Source organism: Caloenas nicobarica, chromosome Z (genome assembly GCF_036013445.1).
Source record: "Caloenas nicobarica isolate bCalNic1 chromosome Z, bCalNic1.hap1, whole genome shotgun sequence".
Classification (NCBI taxonomy): Eukaryota; Metazoa; Chordata; class Aves; order Columbiformes; family Columbidae; genus Caloenas; species Caloenas nicobarica.
The window spans coordinates 18,262,340-18,280,624 of NC_088284.1; the positions used below are offsets into that span (position 1 = coordinate 18,262,340).

Consider the following 18,285-nt stretch of genomic DNA (forward strand, 5'->3'; position numbering starts at 1 on the left):
GCTAATCAAAAAGCAATTAAAAATAAAAATCTGTTTTTCTCTGTAATTGGAACAGACAACCTCTTAACTGCTTTTGCCACATTGCTCTTCCTCTTGGAGGTGACATACAACAGCTGTAATCAATGCTAAAACGAAAAACTTATAGGCATAGAAAGTTAGATATCTGGATTCAACTGCAATAGTTAGCAGCATGTTAGCAGTTATTGCATGGAAGTAAGGAATCTGCTATCCCTGATGGACTGCACACTGCTGCCTCATTTACTCACTGGCATACAGCCAGCTACAAAGAATTGCTGCCACCATTGTTAGATAACTAGTTAAGATTTTCTGAAATTATATTTTTAAACTAAAGAAAAATGTAAAAACCAATATTTTCATAAAGCATGTAGAAGCAGGAACATGCTAATGGGGAAGCAGACAGTAACAGCTACAACTGCTTGTCACAAAGTCTCTTCAGCAAAAGTATGATATATGCATGTTCCACTGCTTATACAACACAGGCAAAAATAATCTGCTTGTGAAACTATAAAAAAAACCACAACACATTTTACAGGTTGTGACTGGCAATTGATTAAGTGACAAGTTCCAAAATTTGTCATTAGTCTGAAACATTCTAAATAAACAAATACATCGTGTCTGTCAGAGAGATGTACAAGGTGTTTAGAAGTTCTAAATCTCTGACTATTTTATAGGAGGTGACTACAACCCAAGTCATATTCATGACACCTCATTAATAAACTCAGAGGAATACATACATTTAAACCCACCTTTACTTTTCATTTGAAATGAACGTGCATAGTCACTTGGGCATACAAGTTTGATTGCTCCCACTAATCAGGTATTTTGTCATTTCAGTGACAATTAAATGGATTATTTCATGAAGAACCAACAATCAAACAAAACCTGGAAAATTCTGTCTGAGTCTTTTTACAGTTTAATAATTAGGTCAACTTTTAATTGAGTTTGCTTTATTTTTGTTTAAAGGCATGTGTCTTTTATTATGAACTTATTAGATAGTCAAACTTTTACTTAATATAATCTCAAGTGAGAAAAACAGCGCATTGCAAACCATCTGTATTTACAGCACTTATGGATGACAACTTTCTGCTATTGTCAAAGTAAGTTTTCATCTCCCAGAGTAACAAATTCAATACAACACCAGCACAATTCATTGTTCATTGCAATGCCGTACCTCGAGCGTGTCTTCATGGTTGACAGTCGTTTTCGTGTTCTGCAAGGTTTTAACAAGTGCAGTCAGCTGTGAATTTGTGGTACTGTGCTCAGCTTCTGCTTCAGTAGGCTTCTGCACAGAGCCCCCTGCTGAATATTGCTTTCTCTCATCTGCTTTGTTCTTTGCTGAAGCAATTTCTGAAGTCTACAGGATTAAGAACATTAGCAGAAAAAACAGCCTGAAAGGTTTTCAGTAACATACAATACTTAGAGTTAACATTACGTATTTTGGGAAACTACAGAATGGAAAATCTGAGCTTTGAAATTCTAAAGTCTGAAATGCACCAGGTATGAAACGCAGGGAAATCTCTGAAGATTACTGAGGTACAGTCCTATCCTTTGTCAATCAGTTTGACTCTCTAAAATAAAAAAAAGTCCAAGAGTATCTACAATGAGATATGTCAGCACCAAACAGTAGTCCCATCATGCTACATAAACCTGTTAGAGACTCCTGAGCCGACTTGCTACAACTGTCTCCCCAACTTATCATGTAAAACCTCCAGTCACAAGGGCAGCAGTAAGATCATTAGAGATTATCCTGAATTTCATTGTCAAGTCTGGAGATAAAAGAGGATCAGAGGATGACAAAGATGCCATCCTTCAGAATCTGGAGAAGCCAGCTCCTTAACAGATCTACAGTTTCTATTTGCCTGAGAAGCAAGTCACTTTCCTTATTTTTAGTGTCACAGAAAAATTGCTATTGCAAACCAGACATTTATTACAGACTTCTTCAGGCAGTGAAGAGGTAAGTTCCATTCTTTAATCTGACATTTTTTCTTGCTAAAGAATTAGTGGGGAGGGAGAAGAGAATTAAAAGAAATCAATGGCACTCTAGAACTTTGGAAGTCCATGCAAAGTCAGAAGAGATTATTATCTCTAACCTTTACCCCCACATCTTTTACAGAAACTGTCTGGCCTTCTTGTTTTGACTCCTTGGCAATATCTTCAGTAGACTCTTCATCCTTTAGCCTATGTACAATTGTCTGGACTGTTTTGACCATATTCTTCAGTTCATCAGGATATGGAGTTGGATATCTCTTCAGGTTGCCTTCCTGTGTTAACAAAAAAGCAATAATGTTCTACATTTAATTAAATGCCATAATTAAAACATCAGCTTTAAAATAGGCAATGAATTAGGACAAAACACTGAACAATCTATAATCTCCACTTTGCTGTTTGTGTCTACCTGCACTGATACAGACTTAGGTTTATAAAACCCAGCAAGACGATGAATCAGGTTTTCCTTCCCTCTCCAAAATGTGTCCAGTGATTGCAAGCAGGAAGAATTATGACAACTGTAATTAACTTAAAGAAAAAAATAAGATTAATCATTGTTTCCTCACTGTCCTTCTCCATGGCATCACCAGTCAGGTAGTCGCCTATGAAGAGTTATACCCTACATTGCCATATATCAGCTGAGAGTTTTTCCCTTGTGGTGCACTTTCAAAGATCTGGCTAAAAATAAACAAGCAAAAAAAAACCCAACACAAAACCAACTCCCAAAACATGGTGTTTCATCCTGTTGGATACTCTTTACTAATAACCGAAGACTCGATTTCTTGAGCAGAGAAAAATCCACAGCCAAAATAAGGAAAAGGATGGGATTCCAGGTTGGGGATAAGAGGGAGGGAAACAAAAAGTATTAAAAAATAAATTCAACACTAACCCGAGGCGGTGCCTCTCTCTCATCTTTGTCTTCATCACACTCAAATGCCACCTGAGCACGCTGTTTTCGCTGTTCCTCCCACAGAGATGGATTGAAACTTTCGTTATCAGACATGAACATAACTGAAAAAAAAAAAAAGTCTCTCATAAGAATAGGATACGTTTCTCTTGGATGGGCTTGGTGTGCTCTTGTATGCATTCTTAAAAGAGACTAGTAGTACCACTAATTGAATACTAGCTGCACTGCCACGCCTTTATGAACTTGGCTGTATATTCATAACAGAAAAAACCCTATCTGTAAAGTACAATCTTCATACACACAGTTGTACACTACACTCACACTTGAAAAGTTTCAGCAGAACTCTTTGCTGAAAAGTATTTTTATTCATATATATGTATAAATATGAAAATATGTATTTGTGTATATATATATAAATGTAAATTATACTTATATAGATTTATAGAGCCTGACTTCAGAGAGGCAGACTCATTAAGCACACAAAAGAGCATTCACCTGATTTTATTTAATGAAAATTTTGAAATGAGGAATACTTAATTATAGGCCTCAACAAGTGCACTGGAATATTTGTTACCCTGCATTTATCGGGTAAGTTTGCAATTTTAACACACCTGAAAATAGACTAATGGACTTCACTGTCACTGAAACAGTTCCTGACCAAAAAAAGAACTTGATAATGAATTTTTAAAATTTTAATTTTTAAAAATGCTATCTATTGAACTTTAAACCTTCTGTTTGGAATAAACTCCTTAGATGCAGGTTTTCTGTCAACTCAAGCTGAACAAGCAGCCCTTTCCTTGTCTACAGAAAGGAACTCCAGCACCTGGGTAAAAAAAAGTTCAAATGGAGAGAACGCTTTCAGGAACAATCTGAAACTTCACTAAATCGCCAAATGATTTTTTTAATTCTCACATTCTATCAGAGGTATTGCATATGCATTATCTGCATTAAAAGGCACTAAAAGTGATGCACAATTTACTGCTTTTGCTGATATTTTTAATTACTTCTCTTTCAGTGTACTAGACACTTGTGCCATGGAAGAGTGAATGTTGCCACTTGTCAGTTTTCAATTACTTCTATTGATATGTGTCTGTGTCCCATTCCACACCTCCCCCGCCCTTCTCTTATATTAGCGCAAACATTTTCCTTCTGTCTTCTGCCTGGAGAAATAAAAGAGATTTAACTCTCTTTTCCTAACTCCTAGGGGGAGTTTCTCATGGCATGTTAGTTACTTTCCTGTTTCACAAGTGTGCAGAAATAACTTTCTGTCAAGGTGTTAATATTTTGGGCCCAACCTTTTATTAAACAGTTCCAAATATATTTAAGCAATATCCCTTTTTTCTGGGCTGATTTTTTTTTTATTGTAAGAGAAAACAAAGAACGTTATGTACTTTTCCAAAAATTATGTACTTGGTAATGGAGGAAACGTTTTGGCTAATATTCTGTTAAAATAGTCTGAAGCAGACATCTGCTAAGGGGAATTTGACCCCAACCATTAAGCTGTGCCAGAATGAAATACAGTGCCACACTGGGAAGCAGCAGCCATCACAGAACATAATCCTGCCAGTCCATTCCTCACCTCACTCAAACAGTTTAATCTAGAATTTACCAATATGTAGATCACATTAAGTTACTGTTTTCAGTCTTCAGATGTATCTCTTCATCACTTGGCATATTTACTTCAAATTTGTATTTAAGTATTATCTAGTGAAAATCATATTAACTGGGTGGTCTTCCCACTATTTTCAAACTGAGCATTCTGACAGGGTATTTCAGAAATTCTTACCATCCTCGGTCCTTGGTTGCTGAGGGAACATGTAATTAGTAAGTACTGTTTTCTGTGTGTCAGGGTCAGCTTCTTTTTGAAGAGGGATAAGTGGTTTAGACTAGGGAACAAATGAAATAAGGATATATTATGAGAATGTCTATATAAAAGTAAATGTGATGTACATATCACAGAGCAAGCCTGTCCCATTACTTTGAAGACTACTCTGTCTGGTATTAAACCATTTCTCCTTTGAATAGTTTTCACAAAAAGAAGTTATTAACATGTCTGTCTTTGATGGACAGCTGGCTTTGACTGAGAACTGAAACTCAGTAACAGCTTTACGAGAAAAGCAAACACTGGGTATTTAAAAAATTACTTAGTTTCTTGCTAGGAATAATTACTATCCCAAAGGAGGCTGATCTGGAATATAAAGATAAAGCTGCCCATTTAAAGATGCAGACAATCATGCAAAGAAAAATCTTATACTCAGATTTTCATATTGACACCAGATCAAATATTTCCCACCCCTTACAAAAAAGGGTGATGGATTCTTGAAATTTCTGCATTAGTAGAAGTGCTTCCATTAGATTACATCTGAAGCTAGTGGATTTCTGATAGGTCTGTACACCTTAATTCCTTTTCAGGAAATCAGAATAGTACACAGGGCTTCAATACACAGCAAAAACATAAGCCACAAGCACCTGAGTTACTGCTTAATAGCTTGGAAGTCAGGAAGTCACAAAGGTGTGGCAAGAAACCTAGCTCAAAAAAAGCCATGCTAAGTTTCCCCGATGGTATATCTCTGGAAGAAACAGCACACTATACATTCACGTATTAGCTTACTGAACACTAACTCTCCTGTCTAAACAAACTGAACTAAGAAAAACAAACAAACAAAAACCCTAAAACCCAACATCTGTTAAACTGCATTTCCTAACAGCACAGAACTTTGCTAGAAGTATGAAAACCTCCAGAGACAGGTTGGCCCGGTGTTTATTTCAGGAGAACCAACATAGTAATGTCAAGGAAGTACTTGTGTGTATACACACCACCAGGTCTCATTATTCAATAGGTGGCTCTGTACTTGTCAGTTCCACTAGGAATAAAGTAAATCATCTATTTTTAATTTTTAAAAAGTTCACCTGATTGTCTGATAGCCACATAGCAGTGAGCTGTTGCAGTTTTGTGAACGTAAATGGCAGATTCTTCAGTCTGTAAATTACAACAAGAATTTATGTAAGTACACTTATCAGTACAGTTAAGACTGTTAAAAAACAATTCTGCATGAGCCTGAAAAAAGGTTTAAAAAGGACATTTGCAGATATAATTAAATTAACAGCTATTGACAGTTGAAAGGCAACACCATTTAATTTAGATTCAAAGCTATAGCTGGAATTAAAAAAAAAAAAACCACAACAAAAAGCAGCAAACAAAACAACGTATTTCTGCCCAGTTTAGCAAGCAGCTTAAAAAAAAGTGACAAGGTAACTTGAATTTAACTCAGTTCAGTGACTTGAATATAACTTTGAAGACAACCTAAATTAATTAATATAATTACTCAGCACCTTATCTTACAATACACATGCATGCTAATTAAGAAAAAAGTGGTACACCTGAAAATTGTGATTTTTTTTTTCCAAGCTACATGTGTGGGAAAGAGGCTGCCTTGGACAACGGAAACTCTGGCACTAATGGATGAATCAAGCTACAGATGGAGTACAGAGAAGCTGGACTGGCAGAACAGGAGGGAGAGTTCAGTTAGACTTATCTCTCCCAATATATTTCAATTCTACAAATTGGTAATTCCCTAAACACAAATGTTTTGTCAATTTCAAATGACCATCTCTAATAAAACACAACACTTTCCCCCCTTCCCCAGCAAACTCCAGTGTTTTACACTATACTGTGATACTGTTTCGTGTCTTCTATATGCAATACAGGAAGCTATTAACTTTTAAGAAAGAATCAAAAGTTTTATGAAAGTAACAAAACTAATTCCCCGGAAAAATACATGCTATCAATCATGAATGTATTGAAGCTGTGTTTCAATGCATGTGCCAAGTCATTAAAATAAAGACAGCTTAATACAGTGGAACAACAAGATCCAGAATACAATAATAATACATTAAATGCATGCATCTCTGTCAGTAATCAGCTTCTAAGATGTGCATGAGATAAGGCAAGACAGCATAATACATTCATAACAATACCTCTACATTATCACTGAATTTTATACAACTCCTACTTGAATAAATGCATTCACAAACCTATTGTCACTCAGATTGATGACTTTTAATTTCTGCATATCACCCATTTCTTCAGGGAGAAATTCAAGCTTATTAGAATGCAGAAACAACACTGTTACATGCTTCCAGTTTCCAATCTGAAAAAAAACCCAAAGAATCAATTAATCTTCACAACTCTAAAGAAAGAAATTCTTACTGTTCTAAAACAATTAGTACTACAGCTATTTTTTGCCTGTAAAGTGCAATTAGATTTATTCTGATGTATTAAACTCTTCTAGTTTCAATACATTAGCAACAAATTTCTACTTTTCTTAAAAAAAATCCCACAGAATTTATTTCATTATTCGAAAAATCTGTGTATTTGTACATAATCCCCCTTTGAAAGAAAATGAAGAAAATCTGCTAAAGAATTATTGACTTGTTTTCCAAAAGTTGCACAGACTATATAGTTTAAAATACATTAAAAATTTCATTTGATAATTTTGTAATTAAATACATACCTCTGATGGCAGCTGAGTTAAAAAGTTGTGATCTGCAGCAAATGTCCTTATATTAGACAGCTGCCCAATAGATGAAGGCAATGTTTCAATCTCATTGAAACTACAGTCCAGTTCTTCCAGTGATATTAACCTAAAAAAAAAAAAAAAAAAAAAAAAATTGCTCCTCTATACAGGTTAATTCATCCAACATTAATCACATACTTTAAGCTTAAATGAAGTTGATACCAATATTAATTACAAATCTCAAATTTATTTAAAAATAGAACTCTGAAACCCAAGGGAATTCCAATCCAGAAAAAATCCTTTACTAATTGCCTAAAACATGTCTTGGGGCTTTTTTTGTTTGTTGGTTGGTTGTGGTTTTGTTTGGTTTTTTAATCTCCTTTACACAGCCATCATAAGAGAGCATTCAGTGAAAAGGGGGGTCAGCAACACTCGCGGGGTGTGTGTATGGGGAGGGGATGTGTGTGGGTGTTCAGATTCACTTTTCACAAGCTTTTTTTGAGAGTGTCTCAATAATTTGCAGTATCTACCACAGCTATAGCAATGTTACTGCCAAAGTTTTTCTTTTATAGATTAGTGGCTGCATTAATAAGTGAGGATCGTATGCCTTTTGATATTAAATAATACATAAAGAACATACATACTGTAAACTAGAAGATATGAAAGCACTTTCACTTTTACTGAGACTAACACGTAGAAGAAATTAAATCACACAGGTGTAAAAACATACAAAAGATGAGCCATTGTTACAGAAAAGTAAACAGAAAGGCAACTCAACCTTTTATGCAGGTGAAATACCTACCCTCCTATGGAGTCTGGCAAATAAATTAACTGGTTTTCATCAATTTTAAGTGTTGTTACCCTCTTCAGGGAACCTGTAATAAAATGAATAAGTAAATCGAAAAGGGCATTTGAGTTCATTAAGCTTACTTTTAAATTAAGAGAAAAAAAACTATAGGCAAACAACCACATCTTCTGTATTCACTAGCATGCCTATAGTGCTATATATCTAAGGAAATAAGTAGATGAGCTTACAGAACTTGTTTGCCAGCTTACCATGTGCCAGCCATAGTAGTAAGGGGAGAGAAAAAAATATTTTTTTTTACTCTGTCAACAGTTTCTCATCCATTTACAAACTACTGTATAGAGTCAAGAATGCTCCCAAACAAAAAGAAATTCTGTTATTCAGCCACACATTACAGCTTTATCCAAACTGACCCTTTTAATCAACTGAAACTTAGATCTAAAATGCCATTTGTATATTTTCAAGAGTTCTGTGTCTAAAGTACAAGCTTTTAAGAATATGAATTAACTGAAAATACAAACCAATAGACTCTGGCAGTTGCTGAAGTGAATTACTGGATAACAGTAGGTCTTGCAGGCTTTCACAACCTGAAATACCTTCTTCAACTACTTCAATGTTGTTTTTAGAAACATCCAAGTAGGTCAGTTGTTTCAGAGTGCCTATGAACTACAAGCAAGAGAAAATTATGGATTCTAGAAAGTGCAAGTTCAAAACAAAAAATGCAGCAGATTTGACAAACTGTCTCTCAAGTGTAATGCCAGAGGAAAAGCGAAAACCTATTTATAGTGCTGAAATACAAGTTTATGCAAAACATCCAAGCTTTATAATGAAATATTTTGTGCAAATACACACAGTTGATGTTTTTCCACACACACAGACACACCAAAGTAATTCTGCAGGTCTCCAAAGTAGTCTGCTGCAAATTCAACAGTTTGATCAGTTACCATGAATCAAGTAACTGAAGCTTTAGAACAGATTTCAGAGATATATAAGGATGCCATTAGGCTCCAGTGAAGTCTTTAATGCTTATATTTGTCTTTTGAGTAAAACTGCATCCTACTTAACATCAAGACGAGTGCCTAATTGTACTAAACTGAAGAAACAAGCCAAAATATAAGCTTATATTAACCTTTCCATATGAACCAAGTGAATATTTGTGCACACTACTCCACTAAAATCTTCACAGAGAAGGTGCAGTCACTTTGACAAATACAGATTTGCTTTTACTGTAAAGTAGAAAGGTTTAATACATCCTCTCAACTCTTCAAGGAAGAGTTAGCTGAAGTGAGGAAAGACAGCAGAGAAGACTACTGATCAGGTAAGAAAGCCTCACATTCAGACTTCAAGTCTGAAAACAGACCAGCTGCCTCCCAAATTTCAAACACTCATTTACTAGTTTACTAGAATGTAAACACAGGTTCACAAGTACTGCACTAACAGTTCAGCCAGAACCCCATGTAATTCTGAGATATGTCAGGAACCTAGACAAAGTCAACAGAACATTTTCTCAGGAACTGGCTATGCTACCTGTACACAAGGCACCTGAACAGGCATTGCTTGCTTTACAGCTGTGACCAGTAAAAATTCACACAGCTTATTTATCCCATAAATTCCTGTTTGCTGTCTAACACCAAACAAATTCCCTTCTTGAAAGCACCAGTCAACCCTAAACGCAAGCCAGGATTTGATCTACAATTTTTACCCTTTTCCTGAATTGGAATATAATTTTTAGATGAGAGGTATATATTTTTCAGTGAAAGAAAAGCTCTGTACCCACCCTTCATAATCAGTGACAATTTCTAAGTAGACTAGTTAAGCATTTAAGTGGCATTTAGACTTTTGGCTTTAAGTAACAATAAAATTACATACCAACTTTGACATATATAATAGCTGACAAAGCAACTACTACTGTAAATTAAAATACTAAATGTTTAACACAATAAAAGGACTTACCCCTGGAATAAGTGTTAGTCTATTACCATCCATCCAAAATTCCTTTAACCCACTCAGTTGTTCAAGTACTTCAGGCTATAAAGGGAAGCCATTTTTTAAAAACTTCATACAGAAAACAGTGAAAGGCAAAAACAACTTCAGCAATTTATTTATTGCACTTTAAGCAATGTCTTATTATAGCTGTTACGTACACTTGTTTCACTAGGTCAAAGAAAAACCAGATAATTCCCTTTTTGAAAAGTAAATACATGGTCTCACCAGGACAGAGTAGAGGAAGAAGAGGAGATCTCTTGACCTACTAACCACCCCTCTTCTAATACACCCAGGATGCCACTGGCCTTCCCGGCCACAAGGGCACAGTGCTGGCTCATGGTCATCCTGCTGTCCACCAGGACCCCCAGGTCCCTTTCCCCTACACTGCTCTCTAATAGGTCGTTCCCCAGCTTATACTGGAACCTGGGGTTGTTCTTGCCCAGATGCAAGACTCTACACTTGCCCTTGTTCTATTTCATTAAATTTTTCCCCGCCCAACTCTCCAGCCTGTCCAGCTCTCACTGGATGGCAGCACAGCCTTCTGGCGTGTCAGCCACTCCTCCCAGTTTGGTGTCATCAGCAAACTTGCTGACAGTGCACTCGATTCCCTCATCCAAGTCGTTGATTAATATATTGAATAGTACTGGTCCCAGTACCAACCCTTGAGGGACTCCACTAGACACAGCCCTCCAACTAGACTCTGCCCCATTGACCACGACTCTCTGGCTTCTCTCCTTCAGCCAGTTCAGAGTCCACATCACTACCCAATTGTCCAGACCACAGTTCCTCAGTTTAGCCGTGAGGATGCTGTGGGAGACTGTGTCAAATGCTTTACTGAAGACAAGGTAGACCACATCCACCGCTCTGCGATCATTTATCTACCTCGTTATGTCCTCAAAAAAAGGCTATAAGGTTGGTCAAGCACGACTTCCCCTTGGTGAAGCCATGTTGACTGCCCCTAATGACCCTCTTATCCTTGATATGCCTTGAGACGGCATTAAGCATAAGCTGTTCCATCACTTTCCCAGGGATGGAGGTGAGGCTGACTGGTCTGTGGTTACTCTGGTCCTCGCTCTTGCCTGTTTTGGAGACTGGAGTGACATTTGCTTTCCTCCAGCCCTCAGGCACCTCTCCCATTTCCCATGACTTAGCAAAGATGGTGGAGAGTGGTCTAGCAATGACCTCAGGACCTATACTTAGTTTCTGGCTGTTATGGCTTAACATGGGCCTGGGCATGTTAGTTTAAGGCTCCCACGTGAATATCTACCCCATAATGAGAATATGGCAGTAATGATAAACACTACAAGTGTAATAATACTAATGAATAATTCCTTAAATATATTTCCTTTTCTGGCAAACCACACAACTAGGCAAGTGCTCAGTTCTGTATGATCTACTGTTGGCACAGAAACACTTGACTTTATTATATAGCAGGTCAGTATGTTCCACTACACTTCTATTTCATCTCCTTTATTCTGGAAGGTACTTGTAGAGGCAGAGAGATGTTAAGTGATTGTAAATATAAGATACTTGCCTGTGAGATCATGAACAAGAAACAAGTCAGTCCATGCCGAAGGAAAAAACTGAGCACCTCAACTGTAAATACTATTTTGAACAATATTCAAACTTAAAATTTTAGTTTCCCTTGGATCTGAATAGTTTGTATACAGTAATAAAAGCAGGTTATGCACAACTTCGATAGAACTTGCAACACTAAATACTTGATAACCAATTAGTATTTAGAATTTATTATAAGCTAAACAATCATGTTTGTAATTCAAACACATATTACCATTGACTTTTTATCGATACAGTAACCACACCTACCATAGTGTTAGTTTCCAAATGAGGAAAAACTTACTCATATTCATCAGAATACACGCATAATTTTTATAACAGGCTCTATAAAGCAGTACGAAGTATACATAGTAGTAGCAGAACTCTTAAGCTGATGTTTACATTTTCATATTGATTAAAAACAAATTAAAGGATAAAGAGATTTATAAAAGATACAAAGCTCTGTTTCTAAGGTAAAACTTACCACTTCTGTGAATTCGTTACTTCCTAAGTCCAGTCTTTCCAGCTGAGTCAGTCTGGACATAGTTCTGCACAGGTAGGGATTAAAAAGGAATTATATTTAAGAAAATATCACTTATGTCCAATCTTTCTATATTCATAGAAACATACTATTTTAATCAATATTAAGTAGGGATGCTCCTCTGTAACTGGACTGATACCTAAATAAGGTGAAATTTTCACGCACTGTTCAACCAGGGACATATTAATGATCATGCCGTTAACTGTTGCACAAAGAGTACACTGCAACTCACAGATTAATTTACAAAAACTAAAGACCAGTAGAGTAATCTTTATGATAAAGAGTAAGTCAGTGAAGTCGCTCTTCTTTTGTGTGCTTCAGCTTTTCACCTACAGTCACAATAAGTCTTCTCAGCAGCCAAAGGCTGGTTAACTACATGTTTTCCTCACAAAGAAAGACTGCAGACTAATGATCAGCTAAACCAGAGAAGACCACCATTGAATCACAGTACCCAACACCACACTTCTCCCTCTGCAGGCTCCTGACAAAGTTACTCCCACATGATATGGGCTGGAATCCTAATTATTTCTCCAGTCCTACACAAATCAGATTACTGAACTGGATTTTGTGACACATCAATGCTCTTTAAGCCAATTTACAGCAAAGATCAAATCAATGACTGAAGTAAAATCCATTATTTCAAGCTGTGTTTTGGCAAAATTTTTCCTCCATTTGAAGTTCACTTTGGGGACCTCAGAGGGATTATCTACCACTGTTCACAGTGGTCTACATGATCAGTACTCTAGTCAACAGCAGTACTACCGATACATAATTTCATAGGGGCTGTGCATCCCTCATATGACATTATGTTCTGTATTTATAATTAAATATAACAGCTTCTAAATGGTAGAGTCTTCTATATTATCAGAATATATGTGTGAACACTAATATCTTTGAAAAAAATCTGCATGAGCACAAGATGCTCTATGCAGCTATTCAAAGTTTCAGTTGTTCTTCAAATACACTAAGTATTGCAGCTGTTCTGAATACACAGTTCAAAAATTACATTCTATTGAAAAATGCCTTATTTGTTAAAAGTTAATGTGATTATTAATATTATTCATGAAATAACCTCCAAAAAGGATTACACTCAACATTTGTCTATAGATTTCATTCTCATTACATTACAGTAATTACCTTGGGGACAAACTAGGAATTTAGCATAAGTGGGAAAGACATGATCAAGACAAAAGCAGAAGCTCTTTCTTGCACTGCACACATAGCATACTCAGGCTTTAAGGAAAAGCCTTTAACTCACATTCCCTCTGTCTCAAAGAAAAAAAAAAATACATGAAAAGACTACTTCCAGAAGAATCTGGGAAACATTTTCTCTCATTTCTTGAAGCCCATGAACCTGATGATTATCTGTAAGCCAACTGCTAAAATTCATTTTACAATTCTACCAGAAACAATCTAAGACTCTCTGAAATACCGCACAAGCTGAATTTCTGAAAGCTTTATGAGACCATGCCAACACCAATACAATGTCAGATGAGGTTTTCTACCACAGCCTGAGATGAATGGAATTTTTTCTTTCAGTTCAACATGAACTCTTCTATTTTTATTTTAATGGTTTGGTAAACACTCGCACAAATCAGTCTCCCAGGACAATACACTCCAAGGTCTGAGTGACTTTTTTTTCTTAACTCCTTTACACCATTCAGCTCTGAGGCTAAATCGTTTACACAGATAACACCAGGTAACACCAGATTCACAAAATCTAAGCAATAAAGCTCCTCTCCTCCCCACTGTCAAATTTCACTAGATACACAAATTCCACTTCAGTCCAACCAAAATCTAGGTGCTCATTTCCCATCCTGATCGTGCTACATCCTTAATGGCTCTAAGGCAACACAAAGTTCCTATTCTTGCCTTAATCATCACTGTCTTACTAAAAAAACAAACAAAAAACCAAACCAGAACAACAACAACAAAAGCAGCACCAAAAAGCACAAAACAAAAACGACCACCGCACCAGCACCACCACCACCACCAAAAACTGTTACATTTTTTCGTCAAGTGTCCTGGTGTTACCATTTGGAACCACAGCAAACCTCTCTCAAGTGTCTACAAAATTAACATTATGTAACACTGGTGGTATAACAAAGTAACTTTACTGATTTTGTGCCTTTTTTTTTTTTTCTTGCCAAGATGTCTGTAATCTAGCCAACATATCAAGTCAACTGTAAAACATAAACACGTGTGTTTGCAAGGCCAGGGCCTCAGTTGTTTTCCTTCCCTACTGCCTGCGTAATGTATAGCACTTCCAGCTATTCTATTACTAATATCTCTTCGCTTTTCTATATTGTTTGTAGAGCAACTACATCTTCAGACAAAATGCAAACAAAGCTTCCAATAATGTTAACGTAACAGGAAAATTCAATGCTGAAGGAATGGGAATACAGGACTGGAAACAAATATTTACTAGATCACCAAGTTCCACCTATTTCTATCTTGTCACTGTGCTATGTAATCTCTTCCATAAACTGAAAAATATGTTTCACAATTCATATAATTGAACTTGCTGAACTTGCAAATCAATCCAACACTAAGGGATCAGGTAGTCTACATTATGCCTTGGATTCTGATGTTGTAAATAGTCAGCTTCACTAAGGTTAACACTACAGCTTACTTGAAGTAGCACACAATTCAAGAGGTGTGGGTGATGGCAAGATTGGGCCCTGAATCGTCGTAATTACACCCTCAAATAACTTGCTTCTTTCTAAAGAGGTTACTCTTTTTATTGACAATTAGGGCACAGAAAGATGCTTAAAAAACAAAAACACACAAAAAACTTCTTAGCTTTCCATTGGGCCATTTTCCCAACTTCCAGCTACTTACCAGATAAACGTCTCTAAAATAGTCTCTGTATTTTTCCTTTCCTTTCAGCAGAAATATTTTCATTGAGTTGGTTTGCATTATAATACTGCCAGTTCTGCAGTCTCTAGCTGTGGATAAGCCCCAAGCAAAATGATGCATTTGGCACAAAGCAAGGTTGATTTAGTGTGTTGGCATCAATTACCCATTTTGATTAGCAGTCTTTCAAGTGCTTTACATTTTAGAGTTAAGTATTTTGTGCACGTTTAATTCAGCAAGAGGGCTAGCTGATTTTGTAGAAATTTATCCAAATACATTTCTCATTGCAAATATGAAAGAATGTTCTGTAAGTATGAAAATATTCAAAAGGCAAAAGTGACAGCGAAAAAAGAAAGAATAGTTGTATTTATAGCAAAAATATTAGCATGTACTGCTACATCTTATTAGCTTCAAAAAGAAAGCCCCTGGATTTTCTGTACTGTTCAAAGCTGTATAGCATGTTCCTTTTAAAAAACAACAATTTCACATCAGCTTCTGTTCTAACACAATAGTTAAAGTCAGGCCACAGACACCTTTGTTGACCAGGTCAACTGCTGCATGGTTGTAACATCCCAAAAGGCAGATTCACCTCTTGCACACCATGGACACCACAATGAATTTTTTCTCCCCAGTAAACATACTATATAATGTATGTTTACAGTGCCTCACTGTAGCAAAAATGCAGATTAATGTGATTAAATTAAAAAAAAAAAAAAAAAGAAAAAGTAGCCTCAATAGCCTTAATTTCCCTTAATTGAACCACGAGAGTATCAGAAGACAATAACAAAGGTAGCATTTCAGCATGTAAGCATGTACTGTAGATCATGATGGAAGTGCTACAGAGGACATCTTCATGATGCTGCTTGTTTAGTTTTCCAGCAAGGATGAAACCCTGAGTACAATGAAGCCAATAAAAATTCCCAGCAAATTCCACAGAAGTTGTGTTTGGCTTAAATACATTACAGCATTTGTTTGAATGTTTCTTACCACTACAAAAGACCTATGTAAACTACTCTTCTTAAAATATCACATGCAATTCATGCTATTAGTGTTAATTATGGCAGTTAAGGTCAGAGTAGTTTTATAAACAATATCTGTATTAGCTGCAAGTTTTAATTACAGCTACTGTTCCTCAGTTGGGAGTAACTTAATTTACAGGGCTACTACCCTAAATTACATGTCCCGCAATTTTTTTTTTTTTTATGAAAATAAGTGATATTAGAAAAAGCAAAGGAGGAGAGAAAATATTTATATCACATGAATGAGTAAAATGCTTCACACTTGGAAGATTTATATTCACACTTTCTCATGATACATATTTCATTCCAGATATGAGTTCTGGCATCTTTATAGAATAGACACTACAGTATAGTGCCTAGGCACACAGAAAGGGAATTCCAATGGAACATACCCCTTGGTCATGTCTTTGTCACATAATTTGCTACAGTCACTAAGAAAACTGGCTGTTACCAAAAACACGTGTGAGGAATAGGCTGCCATTGTGTTAAAAAAAGCCTGCTGCATTATAGAACCGGTATAGCATAACAGATTACATGCAACATAGTAATGAGTTGTTCCTTTATTCAGCCCTGAGGTATATTAAACTAAAAAAAGTGTTCAAGTCATGTGAATTGCATTCTCCTAGTCGTTTTGAGCAGGAGTCTCGATCTCCACATTTGATTCAGAGATTATGATCTTAATTACCAATGCACGAGTCTCAGACACAGCCATCAGAACTGTACCCACACAGGTGGGCAGCTGCACAATACTGCATGCAAGAAGCATCAGACATCTCAGAATGATCATCCTGTGATGCTCACATGCTGACTTAAAAGCTCAACAGGTGGAACAGAAATCCACAGAGCTGGACTGGGACAGGAAAAAAAAAATATACACACACACACACACATATATATATGAACAGGCAAACCTCTGAAAAGGCTAATCTCTGAATAGGCAGACCAGTGAGTCTGAAGGGAGATATAATTTCAGCAGGATGAAGGAAAAGCTCTTTGTGAGAACTTGGCCCAGTTACTTAGCTACAAATTTTAAGCTGTGATCTGCTTCTCAATATGCACTACATAATCAGTATAGCTACAGAAAAAACCCTGCAAAGTAGTTTATATAAACGTCACCCATACTTACTTTGGCAATATTTTTAACTGGTTTTCTCTAAGTTCCAATATCTGGAGTTTAGTTAATCTGTAACAGAAACGTATAACAAATTATCAAAATATACTGTATTATATGATAAAAGCAATTGCTGAATTTATTTATATTGCTGAATTTCAAACAAAAATATCTACAGCTTCAAAATATTTTTTCTGTAAGAATAAAAATATGTTTTGTGCATAAATCTGTATGTTATTTTAAATTAATTTATTCATTAGGATTTGGTTTTGGTAAAACAGCAAACAAACTAGATCTTGCCTGCTTTTCTGCACCTGTTAGAACACATTTCTTTTGCTTCATCCCAAAGATTTTATTGGATTCATTATGGGGTATATGTTATCATATACAGAAGTACACAGGAAATAACAGAAGAAATGTAGGGTCACTCTACACAAGTTAATCTGCTGAATTTGTAATATCTGCAATGTTCCAAACCATTTCATATAACAAGCCTCATCAGAGGAATACCTGTGGTCTTCCACATGGTAAAAACATCTAAATTCATCTTGAATTTCCTTCCATATCCTCTTTCTAGTCAGCTTATTAAACCATTTTGATATTTCTGTTAGAAGGCAGTTTGACCTTTCTTTCAGTAGATCCTTGGTTGGAAGATAAATAACCTCTAAATCCCAAACTCAACTGCTTGGCCAAGTTCAAAGCAGTCGTGACATTCAAGCAATATTCCATCCCCAGTGGAATTCTTTGCAGCAGGACAGCAGTGACAACATTCTTTCTTTGTTAAATGAAATGCAGAAACTGAGTTTGCTTTAAATACAGACAAGATTGTAAAGACAAGAGTTCTACATGTGACCTATCAGCCCTCATATACACAAAAGAGGGCATTAAGCTCCCTGACTCAAAAAGGAGCTTAGTGAACAAACCAGTCTTTCCTGAAGGTGCTTAAGTGAGTACCTTGAAAGGACAGAGACAAAAACAT

The 18,285-nt window shown here is 36.2% G+C and overlaps 1 protein-coding gene across 8 annotated transcripts in view; it reads right to left on the reverse strand.

The window, feature by feature from the left end:
• The window catches only part of ERBIN (erbb2 interacting protein), a 118,051-nt gene that overhangs the window by 23,892 nt on the left and 75,874 nt on the right, over window positions 1–18,285 (reverse strand). For 6 of the 8 annotated variants that reach the window (XM_065657835.1, XM_065657840.1, XM_065657836.1 and 3 more), the window contains 12 exons: window positions 17,322–17,378; window positions 12,264–12,327; window positions 10,190–10,264; window positions 8,758–8,902; window positions 8,234–8,306; window positions 7,429–7,558; window positions 6,950–7,065; window positions 5,825–5,894; window positions 4,701–4,800; window positions 2,897–3,018; window positions 2,112–2,282; window positions 1,193–1,375 (listed from right to left, as the gene is read on the reverse strand). In XM_065657835.1, coding sequence (XP_065513907.1) covers window positions 1,193–1,375; window positions 2,112–2,282; window positions 2,897–3,018; window positions 4,701–4,800; window positions 5,825–5,894; window positions 6,950–7,065; window positions 7,429–7,558; window positions 8,234–8,306; window positions 8,758–8,902; window positions 10,190–10,264; window positions 12,264–12,327; window positions 17,322–17,378 — 1,306 coding nt within the window. Of the gene's footprint in view, window positions 1–1,192; window positions 1,376–2,111; window positions 2,283–2,896; window positions 3,019–4,700; window positions 4,801–5,824; window positions 5,895–6,949; window positions 7,066–7,428; window positions 7,559–8,233; window positions 8,307–8,757; window positions 8,903–10,189; window positions 10,265–12,263; window positions 12,328–15,161; window positions 15,250–17,321; window positions 17,379–18,285 lie in introns of those variants that run through there. The other 2 variants (XM_065657837.1, XM_065657841.1) reach the window with 2 other exon arrangements.